The sequence below is a fragment of the Nomascus leucogenys genome, chromosome 7b (assembly GCF_006542625.1).
Source record: "Nomascus leucogenys isolate Asia chromosome 7b, Asia_NLE_v1, whole genome shotgun sequence".
Lineage (NCBI taxonomy): Eukaryota > Metazoa > Chordata > Mammalia > Primates > Hylobatidae > Nomascus > Nomascus leucogenys.
In genome coordinates this window covers 47,064,263-47,084,995 of record NC_044387.1, presented here as the reverse complement: position 1 = coordinate 47,084,995, position 20,733 = coordinate 47,064,263, and the positions used below count along the sequence as shown (strand labels likewise).

General features: G+C 42.7%; 1 protein-coding gene across 5 annotated transcripts in view; it reads right to left on the bottom strand.

Annotated features, from left to right (window-relative positions):
• The window catches only part of CLTCL1 (clathrin heavy chain like 1), a 111,959-nt gene that overhangs the window by 76,311 nt on the left and 14,915 nt on the right, over positions 1-20,733 (bottom strand). For all 5 annotated transcript variants that reach the window (XM_030815870.1, XM_030815871.1, XM_030815872.1 and 2 more), the window contains exon 2: positions 19,116-19,323. In XM_030815870.1, the coding sequence (XP_030671730.1) occupies positions 19,116-19,323 (208 nt within the window). The remainder of the gene's footprint in view (positions 1-19,115; positions 19,324-20,733) is intronic.

Below are 20,733 nucleotides of genomic sequence, written 5' to 3'. Positions count from 1 at the left end.
GAGAATTGCTTGAACCCAGGAGGCAGAGGTTGCAGTGAGCCAAGATGATGCCACTGCACTCCAGCCTGGGTGACAAAGTGAAAACAGGTCTCAAAAAAAAATCAACTGATTTTTGAGATACTAGCAGCAAACAATTTGGAAATATAAAAAAGAATTTAGGCCGGGTATGGTGGCTCACACCTGTAATCCCAGCACTTTGGGAAGCCGAGGCGGGCAGATTACCTGAGGTCAGGAGTTCAAGACCAGCCTGGCCAACATGGTGAAATCCCGTCTCTACTAAAAATACAAAAATTAGCCGGGCATGGTGGCACACTCCTGTAATCCCAGCTACTCGGGAAGCTGAGGCAGGAGAATTGCTTGAGCCTGGGAGGCGGAGGTTGCAGTGAGCCAAGATTGTGCCACTGCACTCTAGCCTGACCGACAAGTAAGACTGTCTCAAAAAAAAAAAAAAAAAAAAATTCATACCACCACCCAAAACATAGCATTTTGGAGTAAATTTAACAAAGGGTAAGCAAAGTCTCTACACTACAAAATATTCCTGAAAGAAAGTAAAGGCTTAAATAAAAGAAGGGGCATACCATATTCATGGATCAGAACGCTTACAATTGCCAAGATGTCATTTCCGCATAAATTATCTACAGGTTCAATGCAATCCCAATCAAAATCCCAGCATCCTTTTCCTTCTTTCTTTTTTTTTTTTTTATAGATACAGGGCCTCACTTTGTCACCCAGGCTGGAGTACAGTGGAGCACTCATAGCTCATTGCAACCTCAAATTCCTGGGCCCAAGTGATCCTCCTGCCTCAGCCTCCCAAGTAGTTGGGACTATAGGCATGCACTGCCACACTCAGCTAATTTTTCTTTCTTTCTTTCTTCCTTTTTGAGACACAGTCTCTTTCTGTTGCCCAGGCTGGAGTGCAGTGGCATGATCTCAGCTCAATGCAGCCTCCACCTCCCAGGTTCAAGTGATTCTCCTGCCTCAGCCCCCTGAGTATCTGAGATTATAGGCACATGCCATCACACCCACCTAATTTTTGTATTTTTTTGTAGAGATGGGGTTTCACCATGTTGGCCAAGCTGGTCTCAAACTCTTGACCTCAAGTGATTCACCTGCCTCAGCCTCCCAAAGTGCTGGGATTACAGGCGTGAGCCACCATGCCCAGTCTAATTTTTAAATTTTGTTTTTTGTTTTTTTTTTTTTTTTTTTTAGAGACTAGGTCTTGCTATGCTGCCCAGGCTGGTCTCAAACTCCTGGCCTCATGCAATCCTTCCATCCCAGCCTGTTGAAGTGCTGGGATAACAGGTGTGAGCCACCACCCTGGCCCAGCATCTTTTGTTTGTTTGGTGGAAAATAAAATGATGCTATACTGAATACGGAAATGCAGAGGACAAAGATTAGACATAACAAATTTGGAAAAGAGCAAAGCTGGAAGACTTACAATACCTAATGTTGAGACATACTATAAAGCTATTAATAAAACCTATGTTATTGTCATAAGACACATAGATCAATGAAACAGAAGAAAGTCTAAAAACAGCTGCATGCACTGATTTGATAAAAGTGCCTCAAAAAACTCAATAGGCCCAAACACATTTTTTATAAAAATAGAAAAATCCATCCTAAAATGTATATGGAATCTCAAAGGACCTCAAATAGCCAAAATAATCTTGATAAAGATGAACAAGGTTGGATGATCTCACACTTCCTGAATTTAAACCTCATTACGAAGTTAAAGAAAGCAAATGTATGGTAACAGCATAGAAACATAGACACCAATGGAATATAAGAGAGAACCCAAAAATGAACCTTCACATATATGGTCAAATGATCCTTGACAAGGGTACTAAGAGCATTCAATGAGAAAAAAGAATACTCTTTTCAACAAATAATACTGGGAAAACTAGGTCCACAAAAGAATAAAATTGGACCCTTACCTTATACCATATACAAAAAGTAACTCAAAATGGATTAAAGACCTAAACATAAAAACTAAAATCACAGGCAGAACCTGAGTCCTGTTCTCTCACTTTCCTCCCCAGACAGCATGAGTTTCACCACTCACTCCACTACCTTCTCTACTAACTACAAGTCCCTGGGATCCATCCAGCCACCCAGCTACAGTACCCGGTCGATCAGCAGTCCAGCTGGCATCTATGCAGATGTAAGGGGTTTGGGCTCCCAGATCTTTGTGTCCTGCTCCACCAGTTTCCAGGGTGGCTTGGGGTCCAGGGCCCTGGCCACTCGGATGGCCAGAGGTCTGGCGGAAATAGGGGGCATCTAGAATGAGAAGGAGACCATGCGAAGCCTGAATGACCGCCTGGCCTACCTGGGCAGAGTGAAAAGCCTGGAGACTGAGAATTAGAGGCTGGAGAGCAAAAACCGGGAGCACCTGGAGAAGAAGGGACCCCAGGTCAGAGACTGGGCCATTACTTCAAGACCACTGAGAAGCTGATGGCTCAGATCTTTGCAAATTCTGTGGACAATGCCTTCATTGTTCTGCACACTGACAATGCCCATCTTCCTGCTGCTGACTTTAGAGTCAAGTATGAGACAAAGCTGGCCATGCGCCAGTCTGTGAGGAGCGACATCCATGGGCTCTGCAAGGTCACTGATGACACCAATGTCTCCGAGCTGTGGCTGAAGACAAAGATTGAGACTCTCAAGGAGGAGCTGCTCTTCATGAAGAAGAACCATGAAGAAGGAGTAAAAGGCCTACAAGCCCGTATTGCTAGCTTTGGGTTGACTGTGGAGGCAGATGTCCAAATATCAGGACCTTGGCAAGATCATGGCAGATATCTGGGCCCAATACGACAAGCTGGCTCAGAAGAACCTAGAGAAGCTGGACAGGTACTGGTCCCAGCAGACTGAGGAGAGCACCACAGTGGTCACCATGCAGTCCACCAAGATCAGAGCTGCTGAGATGACACTCATGGAGCTGAGATGTCCAGTCCAGTTCTTGGAGATTGGCCTGGACTTGATGAGAAATCTGAAGACCAACTTGGAGAACAGCCTGAGAGAGATGGAGGCCTGCTATACCATGCAGATGGAACAGCTCAACAGGGTCCTACTGTACCTGGAGTCGAAGCTGGCACAGACCTGGGCAGAGGGACAGTGCCAGGCCCAGGAGTATGAGGCCTGGAACATCCCGGTCAAGCTGGAGGCTGAGATCACCACCTACTGCCGCCTGCTGGAAGATGGGGAGGACTTCAATCTTGGTGAGGCCCTAGACAGCAGCAACTCCGTGCAAATCATCCAAAAGACCACCACCTGCAGGATAGTGGACAGCAATGTGGTGTTTGAGACCAATGACCCCAAAGTTCTGAGGAATTGAGCCAGCAGAAGCAGGGTACTCTTTGGGGAGCAGGAGGCCAGTAAAAAGTTCACAGGTTAAAAAAAAACCCAACAATTAAAATCATAAAATGTTTAGAGAAAACATAGGGGAAAAGATTGATGACACTGGATCTTGCAATGATTTTTTTGGTTATGAAAATAAAAGAAAAAAATGAATTAGACAGCATCAGAGGTCACAAAAGAGAGAAAAGGCAACCCACAGAATAAGAGAAAATACAGGCATACCTCACTTTATTACACTGTTTTATTGTGTCTTGCAGATATTGCATTTGTTTTGTTGTTTTGTTTTGTTTGAGACAGTGTTTCGCTTTTGTTGCCCAGGCTGGAGTGCAATGAAATGATCTCGGCTCACTGCCTCCTCTGCCTCTCAGGTTCAAGAGATTCTCTGCCTCAGCCTCCGTGGTAGTTGGGATTACAGGCGCCCACCACCATGCCCAACTAATTTTTGTATTTTTAGTAGAGACAGGGTTTCACCATGTTGGCCAGGCTGGTCTCGAACTCCTGACCTCAGGTGATCTGCCCGCCTCGGCCTCCCAAAGTGCTGGGATTACAGGCGTTTTTTTTGTTTTGTGAACAACAACAACAAAAAAAATCAAAGGTTTGCGGCAATCTTCCATCAAGCAAGTCTATTGGTATCATTTTTCCAACAGCATGTTCTCGCTTCCTGTCTCTGTGTCACACTTTGGTAATTCTCATGATATTTCAAACTTTTTCATTATTATATTTGTTATGCTGCTCTGATCAGTGATCTTTCATGTTATTACAGTAATTGTTTTGTGGCACCACGAACCACACACATATAAGATAGTGGACTTAATAAATGTGTGTGTTCTAACTGCTCCACTGACTGGCCATGTCCTAGTCCCTCTTCCTCTCTTCAGGCCTCCTTATTCCCTGAGACATAACAATATTGAAATTAGGCCATTTAACAACCTTAACAACCTTTCTTGCTAAAAGAAAGTGAAAGTGGGCCGGGCGCGGTGGCTCACGCCTGTAATCCCAGCACTTTCGGAGGCCGAGGCGGGCGGATCACGAGGTCAGGAGATCAAGACCATCCTGGCTAACATGGTGAAACCCCGTCTCTACTAAAAATACAAAAAAATTAGCCGGGCGTGGTGGCGGGCGCCTGTAGTCCCAGCTACTCGGAGAGGCTGAGGCAGGAGAATGGCGTGAACCCCCGGGGGCCGAGCCTGCAGTGAGCCGAGATCGCGCCACTGCACTCCAGCCTGGGCGACAGCAAGACTCTGTCTCAAAAAAAAAAAAAGAAAGTGAAAGTGAAAGGAAGAGTCCCACGTCTCTCACTTTAAGTCAAAAGTTAGGAATGATTAGGCTTGGTGAGGAAGGCATGTCAAAAGCCAAAGCAGACTGAAGGTTAGGTCTCTTGCAACAGTTAGCCAAGTTGTGAACACAAAGGAAAAGTTACTTAAGGAAATTAAAAGTGCTATTTCAGTGAACACATTAATGATAAGAAAACAAACGGCCTTATTGCTGATATGGAGGAAGTTGTAGTGGCCTGGATAGAAGATCTAAGCAGCCAGAACAATCCCTTAAGCCAAAACCTAATCCACAGCAAGGCCCTAACTCTCTGCAATTCCGTGAAGGCTGAGAGAGGTGAAGAAGTTGCAGAAGTCTGAAGCTAGCAGAGGTTGATTCATGAGGTTTAATGAAAGAAGCCATCTCCATAGCATAAAACGGCAAGGTGGAGCAGCAAGTTCTGATGCAGAAGCTGTGTCAAGTTCTCCAGAAGACCTAGCTAAGATCATTGATGAACAAATTTTCAATGGAGAAGAAACAACCTCCTCCTGGAAAAAGATGCCATTTAGGACTCAAGCGAGAGAGAAGTCAAAGCTGGCTTCTTTGCCCGGCTTCAAAGCTTCAGAAGACAGGTTAACTCTCTTGCTGGGGATAATGCAGCTGGTAACTTTAAATGGAAGGAATGCTCACCGACCACTCCAAAAATCCTAAGGCCCTTAAGAATTATGCTAAATCGGCTGGGCGCAGTGGCTCACACCTGTAATCCCAGCACTTTGGGAGGCCGAGGCAGGCAGATCACCTGAGGTCGGGAGTTTGAGATCAGCCTGACCAACATGGAGAGAAACCCCATCTCTAGTAAAAATACAAAAAATTAGCCGGGCATGGTGGTGTATGCCTGTAATTCCAGCTACCTAGGAGGCTGAGGCAGGAGAATCCCTTGAACTCGGGAGGTGGAGGTTGCGGTGAGCCAATATTGTGCCATTGCACTCCAGCCTGGGCAACAAGAGTGAAACTCTGTCTCAAAAAAAAAAAAAAAAAAAAGAATTATGCTAAATCTCCTCTGCCTGTGTTCTACGAATGGAAAAAGAAGAGTCGTGATGATAGTACATCTGTTTACAGCATGGTTTACTGAATATTTAAAACTCGCTGTTCAGATCTACTTATCAAAAACAAAAGGGTTCCTTTCAAAAGATTACTGCTCATTGACAATGTACCTGGTCACCTAAGAGCTCTGATGGAGATATACAAGGAGATGAAAGCTGTTTTCATGCCTGCTAACACATCAGTTCTGCAATCCATGGATCATAGAGTAATTTCAACTTTCAAGTCTTATTATTTAAGAAATACATTTTTTTTTTTTTGAGACGGAATCTCACTCTATTGCCCAGGCTGGAGTGCAGTGGCGTGATCTCGGCTCACTGCAAGCTCTGCCTCCCGGGTTCACGCCATTCTCCTGCCTCAGCCTCCCCAGTAGCTGGGACTACAGGTGCCCGCCACCACGCCTGGCTAATGTTTTGTATTTTTAATAGAGAAGGGGTTTCACCGTGTTAGCCAGGATGGTCTCGATCTCCTGACCTTGTGATCCGCCCGCCTCAGCCTCCCACAGTGCTGGGATTACAGGGGTAAGCCACTGTGCCTGGCCTAAGAAATACATTTTTAAAGGCTATAGCTGCCATAAATATGTCTCCTTTGATGGATCTAGGAAAAGTAAATTGATAACCTCCTGGAAAGGATTCACCATTCTAGATGCAACTAAGAACATTCATGATTCACAAGAGGAGGTCAAAATATCAATATTAACAGCAATTTGGAATAAGTGTATTCCAACCCTCATGAATGACTTTATGAGGTTCAGGACTTCAGTGGAGGAAGTCATTGCAGATGTGGTAGAAACAGCAAGAAAAGTGGAGCCTGAAGATGGGACTGAATTGTTGCAATCTCAGAATCAAACTTGAACAGATGAGGAGCTACTTCTTAGGGATGACCAAACAAAGTGGTTTCTTCCGATGGAATCTACTCCCAGTGAAGATGCTGTGAAAACTGTCGAAATGACTACAAGAATTTAGAATAGTACATAAACTTAGCTGATAAAGCAGCACCAGAGTTTGAAAGGACTGACTCCAATTCTGGAAGAAGTCTACTGTGGGTAAAATGTTAGCAAACAGCACTGCACGCTACAGAGCAATCTTTCGTTAAAGGAAGAGTCAGTCCCTGCGGAAACCTCATTGATGTCTTTTTTTAAAATTATTTATTATTTATTTATTTTTTTTGAGATGGAGTCTCACTCTGTTGCCAGGCTGGAGTGCAGTGGCACGATCTTGGCTCACTGCAACCTCCACCTCCCGGATTCAAGTAATTCTCCTGCCTCAGCCTCCCAAGTAGCTGGGACTACAGGAGCGTGCCACCAGGCCCAGCTAATTTTTTTGTATTTTTAGTAGAGACGGGGTTTCACTATGTTGGCCAGGATGGTCTCAATCTCTTGACCTCATGATCCGCCTGCCTTCGCCTCCCAAAGTGCTGGGATTACAGGCATAAGCCACCGCACCCAGCCTGATGTCTTATTTTAAGAAATTGCCAGCCAGGCGCGGTGGCTCATGCCTATAGTCCCAGCACTTTGGGAGGGAGGCCGAGGCAGGTGGATCATGAGGTCAGGAGATCGAGACCATCTGGCTAATGTGGTGAAACCCCATCTCTACTAAAAATACAAAAAATTGGCTGGGTGTGGTGGCGGGTGCCTGTGGTCCCACCTACTTGGGAGGCTGAGGCAGGAGAATGGCGTGAACCTGGGAGGTGGAGCTTACGGTGAGCCGAGATCACGCCACTGCACTCCAGCCTAGGCAACAGGATGAGACTCTGTTTCAAAAAAAGAAAAGAAAAGAAAAGAAATTGCCACAGCCACTCCGGCCTTCAGCAACCACCACTGTGATCAATCAGCAGCCACTGGCATCAAGGCAAGACCCTCCACCAGTAAAAAGATTACAACTCACAGCTGGGTACAGTGGCTCATGCCTATAATCCCAGCACTTTGGGAGGCTGAGGCCAGCAGATCACTTGAGGTCAGTAGTTTGAGACCAGCCTGGCCAACATGGTGAAACCCCATCTCTACTAAAAAGACAAAAATTAGCTGGGCGTGGTGGCACGTGCCTGTAATCCCAGATATTCAGGAGGCTAAGGCAGGAGGATCCCTGAAACCTGGTAGACAGAAGTTGCAGAGAGTTGAGATCATGCCACTGCACTCCAGCCTGGGTGACAGAGAGAGACTCCGTCTTTAAAAAAAAAAAAAAAAAAAAAAAAAAAGATTACAACTCATTGAAGGCTGATAACGGTAAGCAATTTTTAGGAATAAATAAATAGATTATTCATTTATTTATTTATTTATTTTGAGACAGAGTCTCTCTCTGTCACCCAGGCTGACATGCACTCATCAGACCCCTGGGCTCAAGCTCTTCTCCCATCTCAGCCTCCTTGAGTAGGTGAGACTACAGGCGTGCGCCACCACACTCAGCATTTTTTTTTTTTTTTGAGCTAAGGTCTCACTGTATTCTTTGCCATGCTGCTCTTGAACTCTTAGGCTCAAGCGATCTTCCCACCTTGGCCTCCGAAAGTGCTAGGATTAGAGGTATGTGCCACCATGCCTGGCCATAAGTTATTATTTTTTTATTTTTATTTTTATTTTTTGAGATGGAGTCTCGCTCTGTCATCCAGGCTGGAGTGCAGTGGCGCAATCTTGGCTCACTGCAACCTCCGCCTCCCGGGTTCACGCCATTTTCCGCCTCAGCCTCTTGACTGGCTGGGACTACAGGCACCCGCCACCACGACCAGCTAATTTTTGGTTTTTGTATTTTTAGTAGAGACGGGGTTTCACTGTGTTAGCCAGGATGGTCTTGATCTCCTGACCTCATGATTCGCCCGCCTCGGCCTCCCAAAGTGCTGGGATTACAGGCGTGAGCCACCGCACCCAGCCAAATTATTTTTTAATTAAGATAATCCATTTTTTTTAGACATAATGCTATTTCACACTTAATAGATTACAGCATAGTATAAACATAACTTTTATATGCACTGGGAGACCAAAAAATTCATGTGACTCACTATTGTAATATTCTTTTTATTGTGGTAGTTTGGAATTGAACCCAAAATATCTTCAAGGTATGCCTGTATATGGAAATCATGTATCTGACAAGGGGTTAATATCCAGAATATATAAAGAATGCCTACAACTCAACAACAGAAAATACAAATCGTCCAATTAAAAAATGATCCACGTGGAGTGGTTCATGCCTATAATCCTAGCGCTTTGGGAAGCTGAGATGGGATGATCATGTGAGGCCAGGAGTTTAAGATAGCCTGGGCAGCATGGCAATACCCTGTCTCTACAAAGAAAAAATGTTTTTAATTAGCTGGTTGTGGTGGCGCATGCCTATAGTCCTAGCTACTTGGGAGGCTGAGGTAGGAGGATAGCTTGAGTCCAGGAGTTCAAAGTTACAGTCTCTTAAAAAAAAAATGGCTACCATTGAAAAGAAAATAATACAAATAACAAGTGTTAGCAAGAATGTGAAAAATTGGAACCCTGTGCACTACTGAGAATGTAAAATAGTGCAACCACTATAGAAAAGAGATGGCAGTTCCTCAAAAAAATTAAAAATGAATAATGATATGATCCAGTCAATTACTTGTGGCTATAGAATCAAAAGGATTAAAAACAGGTTCCCAAAAAGACATCTGTACACTCGTGTTAATAGCGGAATTATTCGCAGATCTAGCTTTTTTTGAGGTACTATCTCTGAGCTACACAGCTAGAAAAAAAGAGTTAATCTGACTATCCAGTTAATTAGCCAAGCTATGCAACAACTCATATTATTACAATATTATCATCAATTAGCAAAACTGGTTTTTAACCACAATTTGAGAAATAAGGCTGCTGTTGCTAACAGAAAATCTTCAATGATGTCATGATATACCTGGGCAATAATTAAGATGACTTCTTGAATTCACAAAAAGGAGCAACTCAATGGTGAAATTTCATGCAATTTTTTTTTTTGAGACAGAGTTTCGCTTTTGGGGCCCAAGGTGGAGTGCAATGGGGCGATCTAGGCTCACTGCAACCTCCGCCTCCCGGGTTCAAGTGATTCTCCTCCTTCAGCGTCCCAAGTAGGTGGGATTATAGGCATACACCAACATGCCCAGCAAATTTTTGTATTTTTAGTAGAGACAGGGTTTCACTATGTTGGCCAGGCTGGTCTCAAACTCCTGACCTCAGGTGATCCACCTGCCTTGTGCTCCCAAAGTGCTGGGATTACAGGTGTGAGCCACCGTGCCCGGCCGAAACTTGATGCAATTTATATCCAAAACACATGATCAGTAAGATAAAGGTTTGCTGCCTTAAAACAGTTCTAAAGTTAGCTATAACTATATTATCAACTTAAGTTTAAACTATATAAATTTATAAAACAACTGCTTTTGGACATAATTTAGGTGTGATGTAGTTTTGCTGTCTAGTCAAAATGGTAAATGTTAAACCCTCACTGTCTTCAGGCACTAACAGCTTATGGTAAATGACTTCTAATCAGACTGAACTAAGATGGGAGCTCAAATCCACAAAAAGAAATAAAGAGCACTGGATATGATAAATATGTTGGTTAGTATAAAGATTTCTCTTAATTTCATTAAATAATATCATTTAAAACCATGATAAAACTATAGGTTGTTGGGTTTATAACATATATAGATGCATATATGCATCTTATTTTCTCTTTTTTAATATATTTTATATATTCATATATATGAATGATAAAAATAGCACAACAGAGGGAAGAGGAAATGAAGCTATGCTGGAGTGAAATTTCTGCATTTTAATAGAAGTTAATATTAATAATCTGAAATCATTTGTGATAAGTTAGGATGCATTTTATAAACCCTACAGCAACCACTATAAACACACACACACATACACACACACACACACACACACACACACACACACAGAGAAAATAGTAAAAAGAAAAATTCAGAAGAATTAAAATGGTATGCTACATTTTAACAAGAAAGGCACAGGGTAGGCAGCTGTGCACATGTTCCTGGAGCAGCCTATATACACCTTGCCAGAAGTAGGGTTTTTCAAAACAATCAAGAAAACTAACAAATCTTATTTATTTATTTTTACAGACAAGGTCTCACTCTGTTACCTAGGCTGGAGTGCAATGGCACTATCCCAGCTCACTGTAGCCTTGACATAATGGGCTCAGGATGATCCTCCAGCCTCAGACTTCTGAGTAGCTGGAACCACAGACACATACTACCACACTGGCTAGTTTTTTTTTTTTGTTTTTTGTTTTTTGTTTTTTTTAATCTGTAGAGATGGAGTCTCCCTATGTTGCCCAGGCTGGTCTTGAACTTCTGGTCTCAAGTGATCCTGTCACCTCAGCCTCTCAAAGTGCTGGGATTACAGGTATGAGCCACCAGGCCTGACCCAAACCTTAGTTAATGATCAAGAAAAAAAGAGAAGACACAAATTATCAAAATTAAGAATGAAAGAGGGCATCACTGTCAACCCCAAAGAAATTAAAAGAAGGGAATATTATGAACAATTTTATGTCAACATACTAGAAGACTTAGATAACCTGGATAAATTCCTAGAAAGACACAAATTACCAAAACTGACACAAGAAAACAGAAAATCTGAACAGATGCACAGCAAGTAAGGAAGTTGAATTTGAAATTTAAAATCTTCCCACAAAGAAAACCCCAGGACCAAAAGGCTTTCACTGTTGAATTCTATCAAATACTCAAAGAAGACAGAAATAAATCCTTCACGGATTCTTTCAGAATATAGAGGAAGAAGGACCTCATTCTCTAAGGCCAACATTTGCCTAATTACAAAGTCATAAAAGGACATCACAAGAAAAGAAAACTATAGACCAATTATAAAAATAACAGAAAACCCTTAGAATATTACTGAACAAAATCCAACAACATAAAAAAAGCACCATACACCATGACTAAAAGAGATTTACCACAGGAATGCAAGGTTGGCTTAATGTCCAATAATTAATTTATGTAATACACCACACTAATAAAGGACACAAACCATGTGATCATCTCAGTAGACACAGAAAATACAAGGGAACTTCTCCAACTTGATAAAGGATTTATCTACCCCAAATCCACAGCCAACATCATATTTAATTGTAAAAGGCTAAAACCTCCCCACTAAGGTCAGAAATAATTCAATGATTTCTGTTCTTGTCACTTCTGTTTAATACTGTACTGGGTATTCTAGCTGAGGCAATGTTGAAACAAACAGAATCTGGATTAGAAAGGAAGATGTAAAACTGTCTATTCACAGATAACATGATACAGTATGTAGAAAATGCCAAGGAATCCACTAAAAACTACAAGAGTAAGTTTAATAAGTATATAGGATACAGAAAAAATATACAAAAATTATTTTATTTCTAGATACTAGCAAGAACCAATCCAAAAATAAAACTAAGAAAATAAGTCTGTATATAATAACATAAAAAAAGAATAAAATACTTGGGAATAAATTTAACAAAGAAGTACAAGATTTGCTCACTGAATATGCAAAACATCACTGAAAGAAATTAAAGATCTAAATAAACAGAGACATTAAATGACTAGAAGACTTAATATTGTCAAGATAGCAATTCTTCCCAAATTGATAAATTCAATGTAATTTCTATCAAAGCCCCAGAAGGATTTTTGCAGGAATTCACAACTAAACCCAAAATTTATGTGGCAATTCAAAGGATCTCATTTCAAAGAGTTTCAAAAACTATTTTGAAAAACACTAAGTTGGAGTACCAACACTATCTGACTTCCAACTTACCATAAAGCTGCAACTATCAAGTAATCAGTACAAGAATGGGCATAGATCTCGGTCGGGCACAGTGACTCACACCTGTAATCCCAACACTTTGGGGGGCTGAGGCAGGTGGATTACCTGAGGTCAGGAGTTCAAGACCAGCCTGGTCAACATGGGGAAACCCCATCTCTCATACGCATACAAAAAACTAGCCAGGCGTGGTGGCAGGCACCTGTAATCCCAGCTATTTGGGAGGCTGAGGCAGGAGAATCGCTTGAACCCAGGAGGCGGAGGTTGCAGTGAGCCAAGATTGTGCCCCTGCACTCCAGGCTGGGCGAGAAGAGCAAGACTCTGTCTCAAAAAAAAAAAAAAAAAAGAATTAAAACTACAAAACCATAGGCTAAACACTCTTAGCTATAACTCCAAAAGCATGATTCATTAAAGAAAAAAAAGTAGGTAAGTTAGGCTTCATCAAAATTAGTAAGTTTTGCCCTTCAAAACATATCCTATGGTTTGAATGTTTTTTGTTCTCTCCAAAATGCATGCTGAAACTTAATCCCCAAGTGTTGGGAGATGGAGCCTTTTGGGAGGCAAGCCCTCATGTTCTCACAAAAGAGCTTGATGGAGGGAGTTAGGTTCCTTTTTGCCCTTCTGTCACAGTGTTCCTCCCCTCCAGAGGATGTGGCAACAGGGGCCATCTTGGAAGTGGAGAGTGAGCCCTTAACAGACGCACCATCTGGTAGCACCTTAATCTTGGACTTCCCAGCCTCCAGAACTATGAGAAATAAGTTTCTATTCTTTATAGATTTCCCAGTGTCAGCCATTTCATTATAGCAGCACAAACAGACTAAGACAAGATGTCATTAGGAGAATGAAAAGACAAGGTACAGACTGGGAGAAAATACATGTAAATCACGTAGCTGATAAATTATGTATATCCAGAATATATAAAGAACTCTTATAATTCAATAATAAGATGGACAACCCAATTAAGAACTGGGCAAAAGATTTAAATAGACATTTCTCAGAAAATATATATAAATGGTTAATAATCATATTTAAAAATAAAAGATATTTAACGTAATTAGGCATTAGAGAAATACAAATTAAAACCACAAAATGCTAGTACACAACCACTGGAATTGCTATAATAAAAAAGATAGTATCAAGTGTTGGCATGGATGTGTGGAGAAACTGGCATCCTCATGCATTGCTGATGGGTACATAAAATGAGACAGTCACTTTGGAAAACAGCTGGGCAGTTTCTTAAAAAGCTAAACAGGGCCAGGCGCGGTGGCTCATGCCTGTAATTCTAGCACTTTGGGAGGCCAACGCTGGCGGATCACAAGGTCAGGAGATCAAGACCATCCTGGCCAACATGGTGAAACCTCATCTCTACTAAAAATACAAAAATTAATCGGGCGTGGCAGCACATACCTGTAGTCCCAGCTACTCAGGAGGCTGAGGCAGGAGAATTGCTTGAACCCGGGAGGCGGAGGCTGCAGTGAGCCATGATAGTGCCACTGCACTCCAGCCTGGGTGACAGAGCAAGACTCCTCAAAAAAAAAAAAAAAAAAAAAAAAAAAGCTAAACAGGCCGGTAGTGGTGGCTCACGCCTGTAATCCCAGCACTTTGGGAGGCCAAGGGGGTGGGTCATGAGGTCAGGACTTCAAGACCAGCATGGCTGAGATGGTGAAACCCTGTTTCTACAAAAAACACAAAAATTAGCCAGGCACAATGGCAGGTGCCTGTAATCCCAAATACTTGGGAGGCTGGGGCAGGATCATCACTTGAACCTGGGCAGCAGAGGTTACAGTGAGCCAAGATCACACCCCTGCGCTCCAGCCTAGATGGGCGATAGAGTGAGACTCCATCTCAAAAAAAAAAAAAAATTGTTTTTTAAACAAATTTACCATATGATCCAGCAATTCTACTCCACCCAAGCACCCAAGAGAAATGAAAATATATGTCCACATGCACACATATGTTTATTACAGCACTATTTACAATAGCAAAGACATGGAACCAACCCAAGTGCCCATCAGTGATAGACTGGAAAATGTGGTACATATACACCATGGAATACTATGCAGCCACAAAAAGAAATGAGATCATGTCCTTTGCAGGGACATGGATGAAGGTGGAAGCCATCATCCTCAGCAAACTAACACAGGAACAGAAAACCAAACACTGCATGTTCTCACTCATAAGTGGGAGTTGAACAAGTGAACACATGGATACAGCGAGGGGCACAACACACACCAGGCCTGTCAGGGGAGTGGGGCGTGAGGAGAGGGACAGCATCAGGACAAAGTTAATGAATGCAGGGCTTAAAACCTAGAGGATGGGTTGGTAGGGGAAGCAAACCACCATGGCACATGTATACCTATGTAATAAACCTGCATGTTCTGCACATGTATCCTGGAACTTAGATTAAAAAAAAAAGAAATTGCAGAACAACAACAACAAAGAAAATACGTCCACACAAAGACTTGTCAGTGAGCATTGACAGCAGCAATATTCTTAATAGCTAAAAACTGGAAACAATCCAAATGTCCATCAACTAGTGAATGGAAAAACAAAATGTGGCATATCCATACAATGAAACACTATTAGACAATAAAAAGGAACAAACTACTGATACGTGTTATAACATGGATGGACCTCAAAAACACTATGCTAGGTAAAGGAAGCCAGATGTAAAAGACTACATATTGTATGATTCCATTTATTTGAATTGTCTACAAGAAAATCTGTTGAGGAAGAAAGCAGATGAGTTGCTGCCTCGGGCCGGGAGTAGGAGTGGGAATGGTTCTAAACAGGCATGAGGAAACTTTCTGGGGTTGCAGACATGTTCCAAAACTATATTGTAGAGATGATTCCACAACTCTATGAATTCACTAAAAATCACCAAGAAGGAGTGAATGTTGGTCGGGCGCGGTGGCTCATGCCTGTAATCCCAGCACTTTGGGAGGCTGAGGCAGGTGGATCACAAGGTCAGGAGATCGAGACCATCCTGGCTAACATGGTGAAACCCCGTCTCTACTGAAAATACAAAAAATTAGCTGGGTGTGCTGGCGGGCACCTGTAGTCCCAGCTACTCGGGAGGCTGAGGCAGGAGAATGGTGTGAACCCAGGAGGCAGAGGTTGCAGTGAGCCAAGACCACGCCACTGCACTCCAGCCTGGGTGACAGAGCGAGACTCCATCTCAAAAAAAAAAAAAACAAAAAAAGAATAAGTGAATGTTATGGTATGTAAATTATACTTGAAAAAAGCAGACAAAGAAAGATATAAAAAAAATCTGGATCCAAAATTCTTGGTGGTACACTGTCAGGATGGGGGTACCTTTTAGTGTCAAGCAGCCTTAGATCACTGAGGAAATTTCCTCTAGCTTGAAAACTTGTCAAGTTGTCCTTAGCCTGGTTTAAATGAACATGTGTTTATGAGGCACAAAATATTCAGCATCACTAAAAGGACCAAAAAAGGACCAGCCTTCTTTGGGAAATACTTCAGGTCAGACTTAAGTAGTCAAGGTGAGGAGGGGGCCTCCAGGGGGTGCCATTCCCCCTCTTCTATCCCCCATTGAGCTCAGTGCCAACTGTGCCGCACAGGCACTAGATTAGCCTATACTCCATCTACTTCTAAAAATTAAGAGAAAAAAGGTAAAATTTGTAAAAAAAGATAACATAAATACTGAAAAGGTAATGTGATATGGTTTGGCTCTGTGTCCCCACTCAAATCTCATCTCAAGTTGTAGTTCCCAGTGTTGGAGAGGGACCTGGTGGGAGGTGATTGGATCATGGAGGCAGATTTCCCCCTTGCTGTTCTGGTGATAGTGAGTGAGTTCTCAGGAGATCTGATGGGTATAAGTGTGTGTGTGGCTACTCTGGACACCCTGCCTATGGGTTAGCCCTGCTCTGTAAGGAGCAGTTAAAAAAAAGTGTGTGTGTATGGCACTCCCCCTTTTGTTCTCTCTCTACTGCTCCGCTACAGTAAGACATGCTTGCTTCCCCTTCACCTTCTGCCATGATTATAAGTTTCCTAAGGCCTCCTAGCCAAGCTTCCTATATAGCCTATGGAACTGTGAGTCAATTCAACCTCTTTTCTTCATAAATTATCCTGTCTCAGGTAGTTCTTTATAGCAGTGTGAGAACGGACTAACACACAATGTTTCATAATCAAATTGAGAATATCATACCTGGGCCAGTAATGCAAGGTATCTGCCAACTTTCCCTATAAAAGGACATAAAAGACCTCTGTCTGTTTGTTTTGTTTTGTTTTGTTTTTACAACTCCTCATAAAAACCATTCTTGGCCAAGTGAGGTGGCTCATATCAGTAGTCTCAGGACTTTGGAAGGCTGAGGTGAGAGGATCATTTTAGGCCAGGAGTTTGAGATCAGCCTGGGCAACATAGATACTATCTCTACAAAAAATGTTTAAACATTAGCTGGGCATGGTGGCACGTGCCTGTAGTCCTAGCTACTTCGGAGGCTGAGGCAGGAGGATCGTTTGAGCCCAGGAGTTCAAGGCTGCAGTGAGCCATGATCACATCACTGCATTCCTGCCTGGAAGACAGAGAGAGACCTGATCTTAAAACAAACAAATAAAAAACATTCCTAGTTCAGGAGCAAAAAGCAGACCATTTGCCAATCCCTCAGTTAAGGTGTTCCACTAAAATCATAAGCAACAGATGAGTAATTCTGCCACCACTTCATGCTCTTTAAGTCAAAGGCAAAATGTATCTGGTTTTAAAGAATTCACCACAAATCCATCAGCAAAGAAAGTATGAATAGAGACTGGGTACCGGGTAAGTGAATCTGCTCCAGGCTTCTCCAGAAAGCCGGGCAATGACGTGGGCTGAGTATCTCTGAGCACCTTGGGAGGTCACGGCCAGGCATGAGGACAGGCTGCAACCCTAACTCCCCAGTTCCCCATGGCGTGTGTTCTCTCCCACTGCAACAATAAACCCACCTTGTTCAACTGCAAGTGTGTTCCCGGTGGTCTTTGGCTGGAAGAGATTGACAGTATCTAACTATTGCGTTTTCTTTACTCCCCGACTCCACACCACAACACACACACACACACCCTAGGAGCTCCGCACTGCACATTGTTAAAGAGAACTGTACCAGAAAATCAGGAAGACTAAAATGCAGATCATTTCTGAGACCTGCTGAGAACACTAAACAGCAAACAAAACCGCAAACAACATGCTAAATAAGGTCTCTCAAAAGTACTACAACAAGGCTGGGTACAGTGGCTCATGCCTACAATCCAAGCACTTTGAGAGGCCAAGGCAGGAGGATCACTTGAGGCCAGGAGCTCAAGACCAGCCTGAACAACATGGTGAGACCCCCTTCTCTACAAATATTTTTTTAAGTACTACAACAACATAAAATGCAGAAAAGGGCGACACTACAAGGCAAATATTACATCAAAAACAGCCAAGGGGTAAGTGACAAAGTAAGAGAAAGATAAAAGCATCATTAATATCCCATAATTGTAATAATTTCTAACCAAAATAGTTTATACTGCTTACACTATATGTTCAAATAATTACTTTGACAAGATTACAAGGGAAAAGGTAGGGTTGGTAATAGAACAAAGATCCTTTCGAATAAAAGAATTTCAGTTATTTCTTTTTAAACAGAAAGGTCTTAACTTTCAGATGTCCTTCTACCTACTGAAATGACCAAGTAGACACTATTTCTGTAACAAAATAGAAGCCTAGGCAAAGCTAATATTTGGCATTCACAAATTTTAGGTCCAGAAGTTTTTGCTTTTCTTTTCTTTTTTTTTTTTTTTTTTTGAGACCGATTTTTGCTCTTGTTGCCCAGGCTGGAGTGCAATGGCGCGATCTCTGCTCACCGTAACCTCCACCTCCCGGGTTCAAGAGATTCTCCTGCCTCAGCCTTCCTGAGGAGCTGGGATTACAGGCATGCGCCACTACGCCCAGCTAATTTTTTGTATTTTTAATAGAGATGGGGTTTCTCCATGTTGGTCAGGCTAGTCTTCGAACTCCCAACCTCAGGTGATCTGCCCGCCTCGGCCTCCCAAAGTGCTGGGATTACAGGCATGAGCCACTGCGCCCAGCCCAGTTTTTGCTTTTCAAAGTAAGTGATAACTGCATTTCACACAAAACATTAAGCCTACTGCATACATAATCCTTTTATTTGCCAAATGAAGGCAATATAAGAAGATTCTATATTTTTCAAGATAACTAGAAGGCTTTAAGCACCCAAGACTCCCTGATTTCAAGGAAGTGAAATTCTATTAATTATCAGCCCCTCTATCATTGATGTGTTTCACAGGAGGAAAACCGCTGAGCCTGTGTCGTTGGATGACTGGAAGCACCACTGCAGCAGGCCCTCGGGCAAGGGGGCCACACAGCCTTCCTGGGAAACATGCACAGTGCTGTTGTGCGTTCCTAGTCGCATGAAGACAAAGTCCTGGGCATTTTCTTCCTCGGTGTGCCTGGCGTTGTGGGTGATGTAACCAAGAAGCTCCGGTGCTCAGGGGCCTCTTACTAGGGCACACTAAACATAACTTTTGCTACAACTTTTGGAATTCAGTTGAATACTATTGATGAACACTTTGCCATGAACTTAGTGACACTTGTTCAATATTTAAGATAACAAAGCAGTTAAAATGAGATAAGATTCCTTTCTAATAATCCCATCGGGTTTACCTTTCAAAGCTATCACCTTAGAGGCTGGATTCATGATGGCACTCTCTGCAGAGATAGGCCGTCGGATCGGAGCCACTGGGTCACTCATGTCAATGATCGTGACCTGTGCCTGCTCACCAACTTTCTCTCGGATACATATGAACTTGTCAGATTCCATGGTCAGTGTGCTGAATCCAATGTTGGCTGGATTAATTCCAAGGTTTTGGAGCTAAACAGAAAAAAAGCATTTGATTAAATTTTTTTCCTCTGAAATGGATTGACTAGCCAAAAGCAAAGGAGGAGGAGAAGTTAAATAAAATTTAGAAAAAAGTTAACATTAGGTAAACACTTGAAGGAAACATTAGCTTGCTGTTCTACACCTGTAATAGATCCATCCAAGCCTGTGAATCAACTCTCAAGGGGATTACCAACCCACAGTGGAGATAAGACATGCGCAGGATGACATTAGGCAGTGTCAAGGATGCCACAAGTGATACAGACAGGAGGAGATGAGTTGGGGGTGAACTCCCAAAGAACACCATCAGATAAGGTGTCACAGATAAGCCAACCACTGAGGAGAGATTTGGGAGGAAGGAGGTCTTGGAGAGGTGAAGGCAAGGGAAGTGGAAGGGAAAAAGGGAGGAAACACAAAACCTGATTTCTCTAAAAGGCAAGAAAAAAGAACTGGCCAAAAGTTTTTGCTTAAATATTTCCCTAGATATCATCAAATCTGTCTAAATCTGACTTGAATGAATTTCTAAGCCAGTGTGAATACTTCCTGGAGACTCTGGGGTTAATAAGAAAGTCAGCAGGTTTGGCACATCTTCCAGGGCCGATGGATTGCTACTACTGTGTAAACTGAAACCACGCGCCTTTCTCCAAAGGCCATCTTATACGCAGTGCCTGGGCTAAATCAAGACCTGTTAATGGGATAAGCTTCAATGAAAAACTCTGGGAAAACACATACTCAATAAATGTTTATCACTCCCATAAAGCACCAGGCTCATTTCTATAAATTTCTCTGCTCTGACCTACCTACAAGACACCTTTATTTATTTATTTATTTAACTTATTTATTTATTTTTTTTTTTGAGACGGAGTCTCACTCTGTTGCCCAGGCTGGAGTGCAGTGGCGTGATCTCAGCTCACTGCAAGCTCTGCCTCAGTCATTCTCCTGCCTCAGCCTCCCAAGTAGCTGGGACTACAGGCGCCCGCCACCACGCCCAGCTATTTTTTGTATTTTTTTTTAGTAGAGACGGGGTTTCACCGTGTTAGCCAGGATGGTCTCGATCTCCTGACCTCGTGATCCGCCTGCCTCTGCCTCCCAAAGCGCTGGGATTACAGGCGTGAGCCACTGCGCCTGGCCGACACCTTTATTTTTAAACACTGTTCTGTTCAGCCCCAATTCTACTGCTACTGATTGGACCATTTAACATCTGTTACCTTGTGTAACCTTGAAGAGGCTCACACTAGCAACAAAGATCAAAGATCATGGACCGCTGCGTTAAAATCACACCACCCTTTGGAAGGAACACAAGTGAGACTGTTCATACTGAGAGTATAATTCAGGACGGTGCCTTATTTGTCTTTTGTAGCAGAGTCTAGCACATATTGGATGTTCTAGCTGCTGAGTGGAGCA